This window comes from Ziziphus jujuba, chromosome 3 (assembly GCF_031755915.1).
Source record: "Ziziphus jujuba cultivar Dongzao chromosome 3, ASM3175591v1".
NCBI classification, from domain to species: domain Eukaryota; kingdom Viridiplantae; phylum Streptophyta; class Magnoliopsida; order Rosales; family Rhamnaceae; genus Ziziphus; species Ziziphus jujuba.
In genome coordinates this window covers 18,232,678-18,250,215 of record NC_083381.1, presented here as the reverse complement: position 1 = coordinate 18,250,215, position 17,538 = coordinate 18,232,678, and the positions used below count along the sequence as shown (strand labels likewise).

General features: G+C 33.0%; 1 protein-coding gene and 1 long non-coding RNA gene across 2 annotated transcripts in view; both read right to left on the bottom strand.

The window, feature by feature from the left end:
• LOC125419860 (beta-amyrin synthase 1-like) overlaps positions 1-7,293 on the bottom strand; it is a 61,133-nt gene extending 53,840 nt beyond the window's left edge. Inside the window, exons 1-10 of the mRNA XM_060815372.1 lie at positions 7,243-7,293; positions 7,055-7,150; positions 5,037-5,100; positions 4,789-4,886; positions 4,500-4,688; positions 4,269-4,382; positions 4,040-4,159; positions 3,828-3,950; positions 3,572-3,670; positions 3,459-3,473 (exon numbers count right to left, since the gene is read on the bottom strand). Coding sequence (XP_060671355.1) covers positions 3,459-3,473; positions 3,572-3,670; positions 3,828-3,950; positions 4,040-4,159; positions 4,269-4,382; positions 4,500-4,688; positions 4,789-4,886; positions 5,037-5,100; positions 7,055-7,150; positions 7,243-7,278 — 954 coding nt within the window. The 5' untranslated portion in view covers positions 7,279-7,293. The remainder of the gene's footprint in view (positions 1-3,458; positions 3,474-3,571; positions 3,671-3,827; positions 3,951-4,039; positions 4,160-4,268; positions 4,383-4,499; positions 4,689-4,788; positions 4,887-5,036; positions 5,101-7,054; positions 7,151-7,242) is intronic.
• A 5,719-nt stretch (positions 7,294-13,012) lies between these two features.
• Positions 13,013-17,197, bottom strand: LOC125423364 (uncharacterized). Its single transcript, XR_007241924.2, has 3 exons — positions 16,947-17,197; positions 16,670-16,724; positions 13,013-15,210 (listed from the first exon to the last, which is right to left on the bottom strand). It is a non-coding gene; the product is annotated as an uncharacterized LOC125423364 (long non-coding RNA).
• Positions 17,198-17,538: the final 341 nt, after the last annotated feature.

The window sequence follows — 17,538 nt, the reverse complement described above, 5'->3', positions numbered from 1 at the left end:
GAGAAATTATTATTTCCAAATAATTATTATTTATACTTATTACTGTGATATTATATGGTATAGTAGTAGGGTCGCTCACTGAGATGATTAGCATCTCACACTCTTAAATTTCGTTCCTCTAGGTACCAGGTTGTCGGTGTTCATCCAGAGCGGACTTGATCTTCATCTCTGTTTTACTTCGTGAAGTACCCTGTTCTTCTTTATTGCAGTTGTACTATTTCTTTCACTCTTGTTGTATTTATCTTGCACTGGATTACTGTATTTTTGTTTTGAAGTGCTGAAATTTGTGGAACCAATTTGTAGTTTGTGGGAGGAATAAGGGGATATTTTTGAAGTGTGTTTTCAGTGCAGGTAAATTTGTGGTAAGTAAATCCCTTAGGGGAGGTGCTGCCGGATTTTCCGTTGGAAGGTTCGGTGGTATGTCCCTGGGATCAGGGCTGTCTAGGGTTCCGGAGGAGGAATTCTGGACGGGTCCTGACACCTACCGAACCCTCCAACAGAAAATCCGGCAGAGCCTCCCCTAAGGGATTTACTTACCACCAATTACCTGCACTGAAAACACACTTCTAAAAACATCCCCTTATTCCTCCCACAAACTACAAAGTGATTCCACAAATTTCAGCACTTCAAAAGAAAACAACAGCAGCAACCCAGTGCATAAAAACAACTACACGTCCAATACAGTATACAGAGCATTATACAGATACATGTGGAATTTATAAAATGACGGATAAAGAAATAATACAATACAGAGAGGAAAAAGGGAAGAAAACTTCTTGAACCTTCGGCAACGAACTGAGACGTTGGGCTCGCCCCGGACAATCAACGTCTCCAACCTGGACCTAGGGGAACGGAATTTAAGAGTGTAAGATGCTAATCATCTCAGTGAGTGACCCTATCTACTATACAATATAATACCACAGTAATACAGTAGATAGATAATAATTAATTGAAAAGTAATAATTTCTCTCAAAACCCTTACAATTCTCTCAGTTGGAAAAGTTCCCCTTTTAAAACATTTTCACAAAACCCTTGTACGTACTTCCCAAAAACCAAGGAACCAAACAAATTAATAAACAACAAATAAATAAATAAATAAATACCCCAAATATAATTAAACTGCAATAAATTATAATAAATAATTATAGAACACCTTTGGGGTTTAAAACATTATTTGCAATTTACACCGACGCACCACACCATATACCGGTGATGCCCTCCGATACCCAGCGTCCTGAGCATCGACTGGCGGGAGGTTAAAGAGAGAAACCTGCAACGGTCACTTCGGCGTCCCGATAGTACCGCTGCTAAAACCATCACCCGGCCAAGGAGGGGGGCGGCTGTGCACAACAATAACCTTGCCTGCCCACGGTCCAATGGCAACTCACGGGTGAAGTAATAACCGCACGCTAAACCACATAATAACCGCGTGCTACCACGTGTCCATACACCATACACCAGAACACCAATACTGTATGAGTGCGTCTAAAAATAACCATTAACAATAATAACCAACCGTACCGTTTTTCCAAAAACCACCGTGGGAAGTATACCAAATTTTCACAAAACACCATCCCACATATTTTTATTTAAACAACCCGGTATGAAACATTGATAACCACAAATCACAATTTTCTTCGAAATACGAGATGCAACCATAAAAATACCGCGGGCATAATTTATAAAATTCAAACCAATATTTTCATAAAATATTTAACCCAGCTATGCCCGGAAAATCAATTTTAAAAACCATGTACAAATGCCACCAAAATACACCTTGCTCATGCATAATAAATTAAACCACAATATAATTCATAAATAAATCACACCACATGAGCATAATTTAAATACCAATTTAAATATAATTAATTGACCAAAAATGATATAAAATCCAGACACAATCAATTACTGAAAATACTTGCTCATGTGTAATAAATATCATTTAATCACAATAAAATAATAATCGGGAATTTTCTAATGACCCCAACATTTCATTTAGCACCAATGGGTAAATATATATATAAAATAATATTTTTTCCCGATTATATTTAAAATACACCACATGAGCACAAATTACAGATATTAAATTAATACCACATAAATACAATTAATTACCCCAAAAATATTTTTAAAGGTGGGTCACTCACCTGGAGCACGCAATTAACCCATGATCCACCACGGGATCAATTCTACGACTCACCGGTGCTCCTAGAACAAAATTCACAGACAGTCAAATAAATTAATATTTTATTCGGATAAATAATACCCGGTACCCGGGGGGGTTTAAACGCAAACGTTAACCAAAATAGGTGAATGATATACCGAATAGAAGCTCGTGGAATGAGGATCACTAATCCGGTCTCCATCGACCCCAATTCCGCCGGAGGTGGCCGGAAAGCTTCGATCGGTTTTGATCTTGAGGGATCTTTCAAACGGTGGGGATTTTGGGCAAACTAACCCCGGAAATGGACTCAGAGGGGTCGAAAATAGTGGGATAGAGGTATGGGACGGGCTGGGTTGGTCGGAAACGGCGAGAATCGCCGGAAAAATTTCCACCCGCCGCCGCGACTTCGCCGGCCCGATCTGGACGCGTCCGGCGGCGGCTGGCCGGGAAACTTGGTGGCCGAGGTCGCGAGGTGGCGGGCTTCCTTGGTGGCCGGCGCGTGTAGCATTCAGGCGACTGAAATCCGGCGAAACACCGGTCAAACAGGGAGAGGGAGAGAGTCAAAGGAGAGAGAAAGAGGGAAAGGTGTTGCTGCGTTTTGTTTAAGTCGATCGGGCTCAGGGAAGAAGGGAAAAAAAGAAAAAAAGAAAAGGAAGGGTGTTTTCCCACGTGGGGAAAAGAAAAGAAAAAGAAAAAGAAAAAGAAAAGAAAAAGGAAAAGAAAAAGAAATAAAATAAAAATAAAAATAATTAAATACTAATATTATTATTTAAAATAATAATAAAACAATTTGATTTTTACACATGGTTGACATGTGGCATTTCACCATGGTGACACATGGCCACCTTCATTGAGTCACACGTGGCACATCGTTATGCATGTAAAAATAATAATAAAATAATACAGTATTTGAAAAACTTTACAGGTCCATAACTTTCAAACCACATGTCCAAATCGAACGTGCCGCTAGTCTACGGACTCGTATCGACGAGCACTTCACAACCATGCATGAGTCAACGCTCAACCTTGCATGAATAAAAAGTGAACTCCGGCACCCCTTGGACAGTTTGGACCCCAACTTGCTTTGCTCAAAACTTTCAAACCGTAGCTCCGTTTTCAACGTGCTACCAGTCTACGAACTCGTGCCAACGTGTACTTCGTAACGGTACCTCAGTCAACCCAGTATTCCAACCGGATCAAAAAGTCAACTTTTGACCCCTTGGTCAACGGTCAACGGTCAACCTCGGTCAACGTGCAAAAATTCCGACATGGTTCGGGACGGGGTGTTACATACACCACCATTTTTACTCTGATTTCAATCCATAAAACATCTTTTTCATCGTTTACACTTCAAAATGGAAGTAAGAAACATGTAATTGCGAACTTTAGTATTTCTTCACAAATTACCTGTAGCGAAAGTACGACATTAACTGCATCGTTTAAACACTCCGGTTCCATTGGCTCACCCACAAGTTCCGGTGGCAAGGTTTTGAGCATCAAGCAACGCTGAAATATATGATGATTAATAATATTTCATATTTATGTTATGTGGTGGCAATTAAGGCAACACAAATACATATGCAGTTTTGATATGGTGAGGGACTAGTTATGAGGGACTTATGGAAATGTGAATATGTATGCCCAAAAAAAAAAGAAGGTATACCTCGAGAGCTTCTGCAGTACAATTAGAAACTTGCCAATCATGATCTCTATCAGCGAAAGTCCATGCTCCTTTAGAAGTGTGGCGAAAATGGGCTAAGTAGTCACCATAAGGATTAACCCTCACCTTATCAAATATTGATATATTTTACAATTAAGGAGAAAAATTCCACATCAAGTTATTAATGAAGAAATGTGTTGGATTTAATGAAAAACCTGTGACATCTTCAAAAACTCATGTGCTTTCTTCAGTACAGGTCCAATTTCATTACTGACATTCGCAGCAAGCAGAGCTTGAATTGAAAGACTAACATCCCATGTCTGACTCCCAAAGCTCTAGAAAAAATATTCCAAATCCCAATTAGTATATATTTTTCTTTTGATTTCAATGCATATGTTTTTCTTACAAATTAATAATAAACCAAAAAAAAAAAAAAATACTAACTTGCATGGTCAATCCATCTTCTGCAATCCATAAGTAATCAGCAACTCTTGGAATATGCTTCTTAAAATATTCACCATTGGGATCATCCACCCAGCAAGCAAGCATCATCAATGGCTGTCATATGGAGTAACAGAGAGACTTAAACATTGATTGCATTTTGTACAACAATTTCAATTAATCTCTCTTATCGAGTTAATATTTGCTAAATTTACAAATTAAGGCTTTAATTACCTTTTCTATGCATCCAATGGTAATATACCGACTGTTCTCATCTTCATAATGAATATGGTCTATTGCTTTTTGGACAGCACTCTCTCTTATCCTTTTGAAGAACCTGCTATTCAGAAGAGGCTCAGCCACATAGTAAAAACTATCCCATATTAGGCGTTGTAATCTACCATGAGGGTAGTACTTATCCTCCTGCATTAATTATTAACAAATACATGTTAGTCATTTAAATATGCAGAGCACATTCAATTTTTTTTTTTTTATGAATTTGCAAAATAATAAAATGTTTCACCTTTGCACAACAATGGCGGACTTTGGCCCATTTGATTTGATCGTAGGGTTGGTTGTAGATTTCTTCTCTAAGTTGTTGAATGAGAGGTGTGATGGCCCCTACTGTGAGATCCCGCATCGGTTGAAAAGGAAAACGAAGCATGCCTTATAAGGGGGTGTGGATACCTTTCCCTTGAGAGCCCTTTTAAAACCTTGCGGACGGGACCCAAAGCGGACAATATCTCATGCAGGTGGACTGGGCTATTATACCTACAAACCTCTTTCCATACAAATACGACATAGGCATGAATGTCAAATTATAGTAGCATAACATCTTGGTTGCATATTGATATAACTTACAAATTAAGTTATATATAAAGCTTGAGTTGACTATATATGTATAGCCGGTCCACATCTGATCAATTTGATAATTTTAATATTATAGGTTAATATTTAAAATCTGTTATCCTAGATGTGGGTTTCTACTACTAAAAACGTAAATACCAAATACACATACACAAGAAGAAGATGATAGAAAAACCTGTTAGTCGAGGCAAGAATTTGATTCTTTAGCCTTAAGATAATTTTCGCCCTGCACTGGTGCTCAATGGATTGATAGATGGCGAATGTCTCCCAGGATACAATGACTACTTTATGAGAATAGTAACATTCCAAATTCTCAGAAACAACGAACAACTTTATGTTTCATTCTCTCTCTGTTTTTTTGAATGAATGATGCAAAAACTAAAAATAATGAATATTTCTTTCTATTGTTATTCTTTAGTCAAAGAAATATATTAGTTATAATAGAAAAGATTGCATCTATATGAAGAAACCCAATGCTTCAGAATGTACGAAGCATTAAAAGTTGCTTCGTTTAAAATAATAGGCACATTTTCACTCTGAAGATGTATTCTTTCACTAGAACACTATTTCTTATTATTTTATTTATTATTTATTTACTTTAAAATAAAACTCTAGTATTTTAAGTATTATGGTAACCAAATAGATAAATAAATAAATAATATTTATAATTTCTATTCACAAATTCCTACAAAATCTTATTTTAGGAAGGTATATTCTTTAGAGATAGATGAAATGCAAATAAAATTTTAAATTTTAATTCTTAAAGCAATTTAAGTGCTAAAAAAGAAAGCCTAATCTATTAAAAGTGATTATATATATATATATATATATATATATATATCCAGACCATCCGCGTCCGATATTGTCCTCTTTGGACCTGGAAAATCCTCTTACAACCCAACCCTCAAGGTTTTGTCAAAACGCATCGTAATGGTTAGGGGGAATCCTCTTACAACTACTACCTACCAATCCCACAGGCGCGGACTTCCAGGCCCAATCACAATATTGTCCATTTTAGGCCGAGCCTGCACAGTTTTACATTCTCTCATGGGAATGTGTCGTATGAGAAAAGTATCCACACCACCTTATAAGGCGTGCTTCGTTTCCCTTTCCAACCGATATGGGACTTCACAATCCTCCTCCCTTGGAGCCCAACGTCCTCGCTGGCACACCGATCCGAGTCCGACTCTGATACCATCTGTGACAGCCCAGACCACCCGCATCTGATATTGTCCTCTTTGTGCCTGGGGAATCCTCTTACAACCCAGCCCTCAAGGTTTTGTCAAAACGCATCGTACGGGAAAGGTATCCACATCACTTTATAAGGCGTGCTTCATTTTCCTCTCCAAACGATGTGGGACTTCACAATCCTCCCCCCTTGTGGCCCAGCGTCCTCACTGGCACACCTATCCGGATCCGACTCTGATACAATCTGTGACAGCCCAGACCACCCACGTCCGATATTGTCCGCTTTGGGCCCAGTCCGTATGGTTTTACTTTCCCTCATGGGAACACATCGTACGGGAAAGTTATACACACCACCTTATAAGGCGTGCTTCGTTCCCTTTTCCAACTAATGTGGGACTTCACAATCCTCCCCCCTTGAGGTCCAGCGTCCTCGCTGGCACACCGATTCGGGTCCGGCTCTGATACTATCTGTGACAGCCCAGACCACCTGCGTCCGATATTGTCCTCTTTGGGCCTGGGGAGTCCTCTTACAACCCAGCCCTCAAGGCTTTGTTAAAATGCGTCGTACGAAAAATGTATCCACACCACCTTATAAGGTGTGTTTCGTTCCCCTTTCCAACCAATGTGGGACTTCACACACACACACACATATATATATATATATATATATATATGTATATATGTATATATATAACTGGTGGATTGGTTGTGACCGAGTAAAGTATATGCTGGACATGATGCTTACATGGATGCAAAGGGACTAGAGTTTGATGGAACCAAAACTCTGGTGGCGTTGGGTTGCTTCCTTCCCAATCATACACACCCAAAATCTGCAATTAATTATATGTGCAACAAGTTTTATGTAATTATTATTCTGTAATTGAGATAGTAGTCTTGAAATGAATATTCATATTATTCATACAGCCATCCAAGTCTTTCCCCAAGATGCAGAGTACATGGCGCCACCATGATCAAGAATCCACTTTCTTGCTCTGCCACAGCCATTGTTCAGGCCGCCATCCGGACCTTCTCCGAAGCTAATTGTAATTTTTTTTTAATTTATTATTTTTTAATAAATTTTAACAATTAAAAAAAAAGCAACGGCGACGTATAAGAAGAAAATTGACGTTAAAAAGACTTGTAGTGACGCATAATAACAACATTGTCGCCATTTTTTACCTTTAGCGGTGCATAATAACAACATGGTTGCCATTTTTGACTGTTAGCGATGCAAAATAATAACATTGTCGCCATTTGCAACCTTTAGCGACACATAATAACAATATGGTTGTGAAGTCCCACATCGGTTGGAAAGGAGAATGAAGCATGCCATATAAATGGGTGTGGATACCTTTCTTGTACGACGCGTTTTGACAAAACCTTAACGGCTGGGTTGTAAGAGGATTCCCCAGGCCCAAAGCGGACAATATCGAACGCGGATGGTCTAGGCTATCACAGATGATATCAGAGCTGGACCCAGATCGGTGTGCCAGCGAGGACGCTGGGCCCCAGGGGAAGAGGATTGTGAAGTCCCACATTGGTTAGAAAGGGGAACGAAGCATGGCTTATAAGTGTGTGGATACCTTTCCCTTGTAGACACGTTTCCATGAGGGAAAGTAAAATCGTGAGGGGTAGGATTGGGCTCACCACCTAGCGTCCAAAGCGGACAATATCTCGGTTGGGCCTGGAAGGCCCGGGCCAGTGGGACTGGCAGGTAAGGGTTGGAAGAGGATTCCCCCTAATCACTGAGATGCATTTCAAACCCATGAGGCTGGGTTGTAAAAGGATTCCCCAGGCCCAAAGCGGACAATATCTACATGCGGGTGGTCTGGGCTGTCACAGATGGTATCAGAGCCGGACCCGGATCGGTGTGCCAGGGAAGACGTTGGGCCCCAAAGGGGGAGGATTGTGAAGTCCCACATCAGTTGGAAAGGGGAACGAAGTATTGTGAAGTCCCACATCGGTTGGAAAGGGGAATGAAGCATGGCTTATAAGCGTGTGGATACCTTTCCCTTGTAGACATGTTTTAAACCCGTGAGAGCTAGGTTGTAAGAGGATTCCCCAGGCCCAAAGCAGACAATATCTACATGCGGGTAGTCTGGGCTCTTACAAATGGTATCAGAGCCAGTACCCGGGTCGATGTGCCAGCGAGGACACTGGGCTCCAAAGGAGGAGGATTGTGAAGTCCCACATCGGTTGGAAAGGGAAACGAAGCATGCCATATAAATGGGTGTGAATATCTTTCTCGTACGACGCATTTTGACAAAACCTTGAGGGCTGAGTTGTAAGAGGATTCCCCAGGCTCAAAGAGGACAATATCAGACACGGGTTGTCTGGGCTGTTACAATGGTCACCATTTTCGATCTTTAGCGATGCTCTAGACTTGCGTCCTTGTTTTTAGTGAAGCTTTTATTTAAATAGATAGCGACGCAAAACAATGAGTCGCTAAAGGTTAAACATATATGAAATTAGCGACACGTAGTTCTAAGTAAACGGCGACGTATAACTCCATAAGTCGCTAAAAATTCTACAATTTAGTGACACATATGTTTAAATAAAACAGCGACGAATTATAATAAATCGCTAAAAATTCTAACAATTAGCGATGCATAAAATGTAGAGTCGTTGTTTCTTCCATATTAGTGACGTATGAATTTACATAAAACAGCAACGCAGTATAGACATAAAAATTAGTGACGTAGAGAGTTAGAGTCGTAGATTTCTCTATATTTAGTGTTGCAAGTCTCTTTACATTTAGCGACTTATTTTTGTATTGCATCGCTGTTTCGTCCACATTTGGCGACTTTTATTTCTGCATCGCTGTTGGTATAATGTTTTTAGCGACACAACGTTTGGCGACTTTGTGAAATGCATCTCTATTTATTGCATTTAACGCATTTAATTGCGTCGCTAATCAGCGAGTTTCGCGTAGTGTGACTTTAAACTTGCTCAAGCTGCTGAAATTTTAAATATGATTACTATCATTGAGATTGAAAGTGGGAAAGGACCTAATCATATTGGCAACTTACAGTAAACTAGAGATACACGTTGGGAGCTTGATAATAGTGTTCAATATGACATGTCTAGTTTTACTTAATATTATCGATGAGGATACTACTATTCATTCTCAACAAGGAGAAGCAAGCTATGCTTATGAGGTGTTAACTTCATATGAATTTGTTTTCATATTGCATCTCATGAAAGACATAATAGAAATTACTGATTCACTTTACCAAGCTATATAATGCCAATCTCGAGATAGTTTGAATGTTATGAATTTTATTTCATCAACCAAGGCACTTATTCAAAATTTGAAAAACGATGGTTTGAATAACTTACTTATCAAAGTCAATTCATTTTGTGAGGCACACAAAATAAATGTTCTAAATATGAATGCTTGTTATGTTGCTAGAAGAGGTTGAGCTCATAATCAACAAGATGAAATTACTATTGAGCATCATTATTAGGTTTATATCTTTTGTACTGCAATATGACAGTAGTAAGAATTAACTAGTCTATTTAATGAGCATGTTGTTGAGCTACCTATTCTCAGTTTGCCTTTAAATCCTTTTGAAGCATAAAAATCTTTCAAAAAGGATAATATTTGACAGTTGATAAAAAAATTTATTTGTAAGGTTTTGAAGATCATGAAAAGATGAAATTAAGAATATCGAACTTCAACATTATGAATATAATGCTGTTGGGCATTCAAAATTTAAAAGTTTGTTCAAGATATACGATTTACATCAATGGATGGCAAAAGTTAGAAGATCAACAAGGTATGCACTAGTTATAGGGTGCTTGTGCTCACTCTTTCAGTCTTTACTACAACTACATAGCGATCATTATTGGTTATGCGTATTGTGAAGACTAGGCTTTGAAACAAAATGGATGATAACTTTCTTACTAACTAATTGATTCCTTACATTGAGAAAGAAATTGTAGAAAAACTTAGTATAGATTCAATTATACATGATTTTAGAGATTTGATAAAAGGGATACTTGCACCGGTAGTCACTAAATTATATTGCTTGTTGCACATTTGTCCCCAGACTTACCTCCTTTTTTTTTTCTCCTTTTTTTTTTTGTTTTTTTTTTTTTTGGTGGCATTTCCATCCCCAGACTAAGAAGAATGGTGCACCACCATGCCAAATGGAAATTTCCCTCAAAAAACTTGACAAAAAAGCACATGGATCTCATATGGCCCTTCTTTTTAGGACATAGATGTATTTTTACATCATTTAATCTCATTTATTCATTAAAAAAAAAAAAAAAAAAAAAAACTTAAATTAAAACACTACCTTCAGAAAAGGGCCATGTGAGACCCATGTGCCTATCTTGTCAAGTTTTTGGATGAAAATTTCTATGCGGCCCGGTGATGTACCATTCCTCTTCATTTAGGGATAAAAGTGTCAAACAAAATTTCGTGGACTGAAATGCAACTGAGAACATAATTTAAGAACTATTAATGTAAATATCCTTTCAGATAATGAAAGATACTATTTTTATTTACCCTTTGAGATAATGAAAGGTACCTTTTTTATTTAAGTTTTCTTTCTTTTTTTTTTTAATGAATAGATATATTATTGAGGTGAAACATTATATTAAAAAAAAAAAAAACATTATAAAAAAATTATATATTTTTCATAGTTTATATTTTGTTAAATTAAAAATGTGTGTTTTTATTTTTTATTTTTTTGGCTACAATGAAATGTTGTATATTAAAATTTTTTATTGTGAATTTTTTTGAACAAATCTTCGCCCGTCCAAGATCAAGATCCTAGCTCCATCCCTGTCAAGTTCTGGATTTAAAGCCTAGTGATTAAAACATCTTCCCTACCTAATTTATCAAATATATATATATATATATATATATATATATATATTTTATATTATAATTAATAGCTAAAAAGCATAGGCCGTCAATGTTCCAAAGTTTACTCCTCGGCTCAAAATATCTTGTCTTGCATTTTCGCCTGTCAAAAAACTTGTAGGTATGCAAAATAAGGAAGAAATATCAGGTTCTTGGAGTGTCAGTGTAGTATGGTATTGACCAAAGACCTTTTAATGGTAAAATGAGAAGAAAATTTGAACTTTTTGTGAAAATACAAGATAGCGTGTAAAATAAATTATTCACGACACCTAATATAGGCTTTTCATGACCCTAATATGTATAGGCTTGTCATTAGGCGTTTTGTAAAATAAAATATATAGAATAAATGTTAATATTCAGATATAAAAATATAATATAATTAGGACTCCAGTCATATTTTCACTGGACCGGCATAATTCTAATTGTTTAGTAATGTGATATATTTTAGATTTACCCTTCTTATTTGATTGGGAAATAAGAGAGTGATAAAATTCATCCTACCGTATCAAGAATAATAATAATAATTTTAAAAGGTTAACTGTATATGTGGGCATGTTTGGTTCTATGCATGATTCCCTCTCATTGTATTAATTAATACAATGCTATTTTTGGTTGGAAAAGAAAAAAAAAACTTCCTAATATAAGAACATTTTTATTGGTAAGTATATTGTTTAAATTTAAGTGATATAAATTTGTAACTAATTTTAAAATTGTTATCAAAAGAATATTTATAATTATTAATTAATTTATGTATTTTACCAAGTTTTCTTTTAAAAAAAAAAAATTGACCTTTTAAAATAATTTTATTTTTAAAAAAAATTTTATAATACCTAATAAATATTTTAAAAATTGATATTTATCATGATAATATCTTATCAATTTAATATTTATTTTAAATATTATCAATAAAAATATTATTTTAAAACATTATTTATATTATTTATATATTATATTTATTTTCATAATCTACTTGAAAATATTCAAACATCCTGCATAAGCAGTTCAATTTTGCGCTTTTCACAGCACCATCTAACCCGCACGTCCTGGGTTTACAATTTCATTCATTCAATTTTAAGTTTAGTTACAATTTTAATTAATTTTAAAAGAATCTATAGTGATAATTTTTTTAACAATTTTATTGTTAAAATTTTTTTAAATTTATTAAAATTTGTTATTTTTAAAATTTTTTAAAATTAATAAATTTTTAAATACTATTAGATTTTAAAAACTTTTTTATAAAGTACTAATTGAATACACCTAAATTTTAATATATTTTTATAAAATCTATCAAAATTTAAATTAAATATTATTAGATTTATATGTACTTTCTTAAAATTTAAATCGAATACCTTTAAACTTTTAAAAAATTTTAAAATCTTTTAAATTCTAAATTAAATACATCTTTTTTAATTTTATTTTTTATTTTATTTTCAAAAATTTTAAACTAATTATATATATTAGATTTCAATATAGATCCTACATAATTAACTCTTATAATATAAGTTACCTCATTCCTTTTCTTTTTTTTTTTTGGTATTATTTAGGTTAATTTTATTTTTGGACCTTTTATTTTGCCTCGTATTTGACAATTTTGACAATTTTATTTTGTTATAGCCCATATTTGTAATCAAAAATAAAAATTAATTACTTGAATTGAAAAGATTTAAAGTGTAGGTTCCATATTAAAACCCAAACTAAAACAGCGGCGCGCTTTTTTTTTAAATTTTTTTTTGGCTTTCTGCCACCTCACGCTCACTTGTCAGTTGTCACTTCTAAGCCGAAAGCAACTCCTATATTTCATTTAATTTATAATAGGTGATCTTTTTTTTTTTTTTAATTATTTGTTTTTTTGTCTGAGTAGAGTAGGTGGCTTTTATTTAAATACAATGTCTACCCCAAAATCGACATTGTGACAAGTTAATGTAACCACCTTATTAAGTAATAACCATAAAATATAAAACATCAATCAATCAGTATTTGCTACGTGGTGCTATTAAATCAACCAACCTTTAATGCTTCAGCGACCTTAGGTATGCTCATTAATCCTTTTTTTTTTTTTTCACCATTCTTTTTTTGTTTTTTTTTTTGAAAAGGAAACAAGGCTCATTAATCAGGTTGGTACAAGTTATTTCGTATTCAGAAGAACGCAAACTAAGCACGTACAAAAGCAACATAATGGATTAACTTTTTTTCTTTCGAATCACCATATATTGAGAAAAAAGCAATCAATCGGTGATAGACACTACATAACTCTTCTAATATGTGGCATTGATATGTGGCATCAGATAAAGCCAAAGATGAACCAAAGATAAACTTTTCTGTAACCAAGACTAGCATTAGAGATTAGACTTAACTATACTGTTATAAGAGGTTTTATATAAATATATCTCACGAAGATACAAGTAACAGAATTCTATTATCACTACATAATATATTTATATTCACGAGAAATTATTCAGCATATATTGTTTACTAACGTATATTCTGATATGGTTCACATAATCAATAAAATAGAACCATAAATGCCGTTAATTATTATGTTAGATTAAAAATGTAGATCAGTTCTTGGGATTTTAACGTTTTTAGTTTCCGTTAACTTTTTTTTTTTTTTTAATTAAATATCTTGCTCTACCGGCGTAAAACACCTTTCTTCTCCAACTACGGAACTGGATCCTCCATTGCCAGTTCTCTCTTTGGTCTGCATCTATATAGCTGCACGGTTACACTCCCCCTTTCAATTTATTAATGGATTCTCTTCCTCTAAAAAATTCACGCACAATACAGATTTTTTTATTAATTTAAATCAATACAACTCGAGGGTTATTATGAAACGTCCAATATTTTCTACATGAAGAAATAGACATCAATATTGCATGTAAACTCTTTAATTTACTGGGCAAATTTAGAGAATTAATGGATTATTAAAAATTAGGGAATTAATGGTTTGATTGATGGATTATTATTATTATTATTATTATTATTATTATTATTATTATTATTATTATTATTATTATTATTAAGTAGATTGATTTGTGGCTATGTCAATAAAGGTACTTAAACCACAAAAAAAAAAAAAAAAAAAAAAAAAAAAAAAAAAAAAACAAATGGTAAGTTGAAAACCATAAAAAATAAAAAATAAAAAAATGCAAAAGAGGACTACTGGAAACTCTTATTGGTAAAGGTCGGCATTGTCGAGACATATTTATAATCGAGTATCTGCAACTGTTTGAGAAGAATAATGGCATAGCAAACAAAAATAAATAAATAAATAAAAATACAAAGTGGCGTTGTGAATTTAAAAATGTTAATTTGTCACGTTAATCTGACATATAAATAATAATATATGTGTTATTGTTTAACCGGTTATGAGGTCCGAAATCAAGTCATAAACAATGTGTACTTATTTATGTTTCTCTCTTTTCTACCCTCAGTTATTCCTTGTAATTACACCAGCTTGGATGATGATTCATCATATTACCATGTGAACATGGTGTCCTACTTAGGCATAAGTGGCATATTTTTACGCTGATATAACCGTCAGAAAAGATGAGATCCACTAGCTTTAACCGGTTCGTGTGGTAACACATGAAGAGAAAGGGGTTGCTGTCGAGTTGTTTACCTTAGGGAAGAAATTTTGGGATTTTTTTAAAAAAATTTTATATTGAAAGACGTCTATATATGATTTAAGATGATGATAATAATAATAATAATAATAATAATAATAATACTTTGATAAAGATATACATTTATTTGTATATATATATATATATATATATGAAACCGACATATATAATAGATAAAATAATGGAATTTATAATAAAACATTCAATTTGAAACCAAGTGGGACTGTTTTGGTAAATTAACTAAATTCTCTTAAAGCTACTTTGATTATAAATTTTAAACTATAGCTTGAAATTTGTCAGCAAGCTTTATTCAACATTAATATAGAAGTCAAAATCGAAACTTACCACATAAAAAGTTAACCGTGGGGTTAACATCCAATTAACACAATCAACCCTGCTCAAGTTTTGTCAAAATTGGAAAAATTAGATAAATCACTATATGACTATCTTCAATTGTAAATGTAGATTATTATATATATTATTTAAAAATTGATATTTTTGTAACATAAATGTACAATCAATTCAAAAATTATTCTTCAATTATATCATGCAAAAAAAAAATATTAATGGTTATAGGTAATTACATATTTTACAAATTTTTTTCCTTTTTAGATTGAATTTACTTTTTAAGTAAAATTTGATTTTCAAAAAATTTAAAATAAATATTCGCTTTAATAATTTCTAAATCATCAGCAAAAACGATTTTAGAATTGTATCTACTTTGCTTATATAGGTATTAATTTTTACAATTGATATCTTTATTAAAAATACTTTTAAATCCAATAGAATTCCAGAACCACTTTAAAAAAAGTCCAATAATTACGTGGAGAATTAAAAATACATTTTAAAAATTACAATTTCATATAAAAACCTTTAAGATCTTCATTTAAAATTAGTAGCTTATAGTATAAATGCCTACAAATTAGAAAAGATAATATTCAAATATATACATACCTTACCAATTGAACCCTTTATCATATATTTACTTAAAAAAAATAAAATTATCATATACGTTAACAAATAGAAGCTTATATTTTTTGAGCAATTTAATGATAAAATTATTATTATTATTATTATTATTCCTTATAACTATCTCAAAGATTTGCTTAGCTACAAAGATCTAATTTATTTGTTTAATCTTTTTTCTGAGAGTGTCAACCTATTATATGATTAATCAAACTCAAATATGCAAATTTGTCCAACTAAAAAAAAAGAAAAAAAAAAAAACTCAAACATGCAAAGAGAAGGAAAATGGAAAAGAAAAAGAAAAGAGAAAATACCACTATTTTGATTTTTTTTTTTGGGTTAATTTGATCTAAATTTTGTAGTGGTTTTTTGTTTTAGCTTGAGTGCATGGTGATTATTTCAAAATTGTATCAACAAAAACAAATGCAAAGAGTGAGATAGCTAAAACAATAACAAGAATTGTGCAAAATGACTTAAGAAAACATGATCAAAAAGCTAAAATTCAATAAATAAATAAATAAAAATAAAAAGGATTCTGAATATTGTAGAGTGAGATAGCCTAAACAATAACAAGGCAAAATCATTTTAGAAAACAAGATCAAAAAGCTAAAATTCAATAAATCTGAATATTGTCAAACATTCTATCAAAGGATTTGTGAATCAGAAAATAATTACAAGGTTCCAAGAAAATAGATAAATATATAAATTTAGACATAACCTTGATCATGATAAAATTCAATAAATTTATTCGTCATTATATATATGTATATATATATATATAATTAGATTCCAATAGAAATGTTAAGTTGAAGATATGTATGATGTTCTTAACTTACCATCCTCATTAAAACCAAATTATGTTATTATAATCGTAATTATATACTTACTTTGAATTGGGTAATATATATAGGGACAGTCTTTTGGTCCTGAATCTACTTAGGCCTGCATGTAAGATGTTCATATGTCCAAAATATTTGTTAAAATTTTTTATAAAAGTTTATATGCTATTCTGCATAACTTTCTTCCAATAAAAAGTATACTTTACACACACACACACACACACATATATATACATATATATATATATATATAAAAACAATATAAACACAAATGAAGGGTAATTACGTATATATATATATATATACAGATATATATTATTTATACCTGTGAAAGATTAATTCGATCTGAGGAGTATTAGCATAGCTATCAGCTCTAAATGGGATTGCGAAAAGACCTCATTCTCAGGTGCAACTAGTGAATGAAAAAAAAGCGAAAATGAATCTGAATTTTGATGTTTTTAAGATCCTACCTATTCAACCGTCTCCTACGCACGTAGATATGGTTCTGATATACATCCGATTCACTTCCTGCACTATATATAGACCCAGCTATTGTACACCACTCACTGCGTTTGACTTTTATTAATATTTCATATTAATTATCCTATGTCCTAGCCTGATGTCTATTACAAAAGTTTGCTTCTTAAAAAAATAAATAATAATAATAATAATAACCCTCCAACTGTTCACTTCTAGTTGAAACTACGACCATCATATTCTATCAAAAACTTGTATTATTGGGCAATTAATGTTGATGGAGACCAAAGAGTAACTACACTTGTACACTTTTTATTTTTTTATTTTTTTGACGTCATGGTTGACAAATTTGACTCAGATTATATTGTTTAATATTATTTTTTCATATTGGGATCTTCCATATTCTATTTTTTCTATCTCATTTGTGTCCAACTTATATA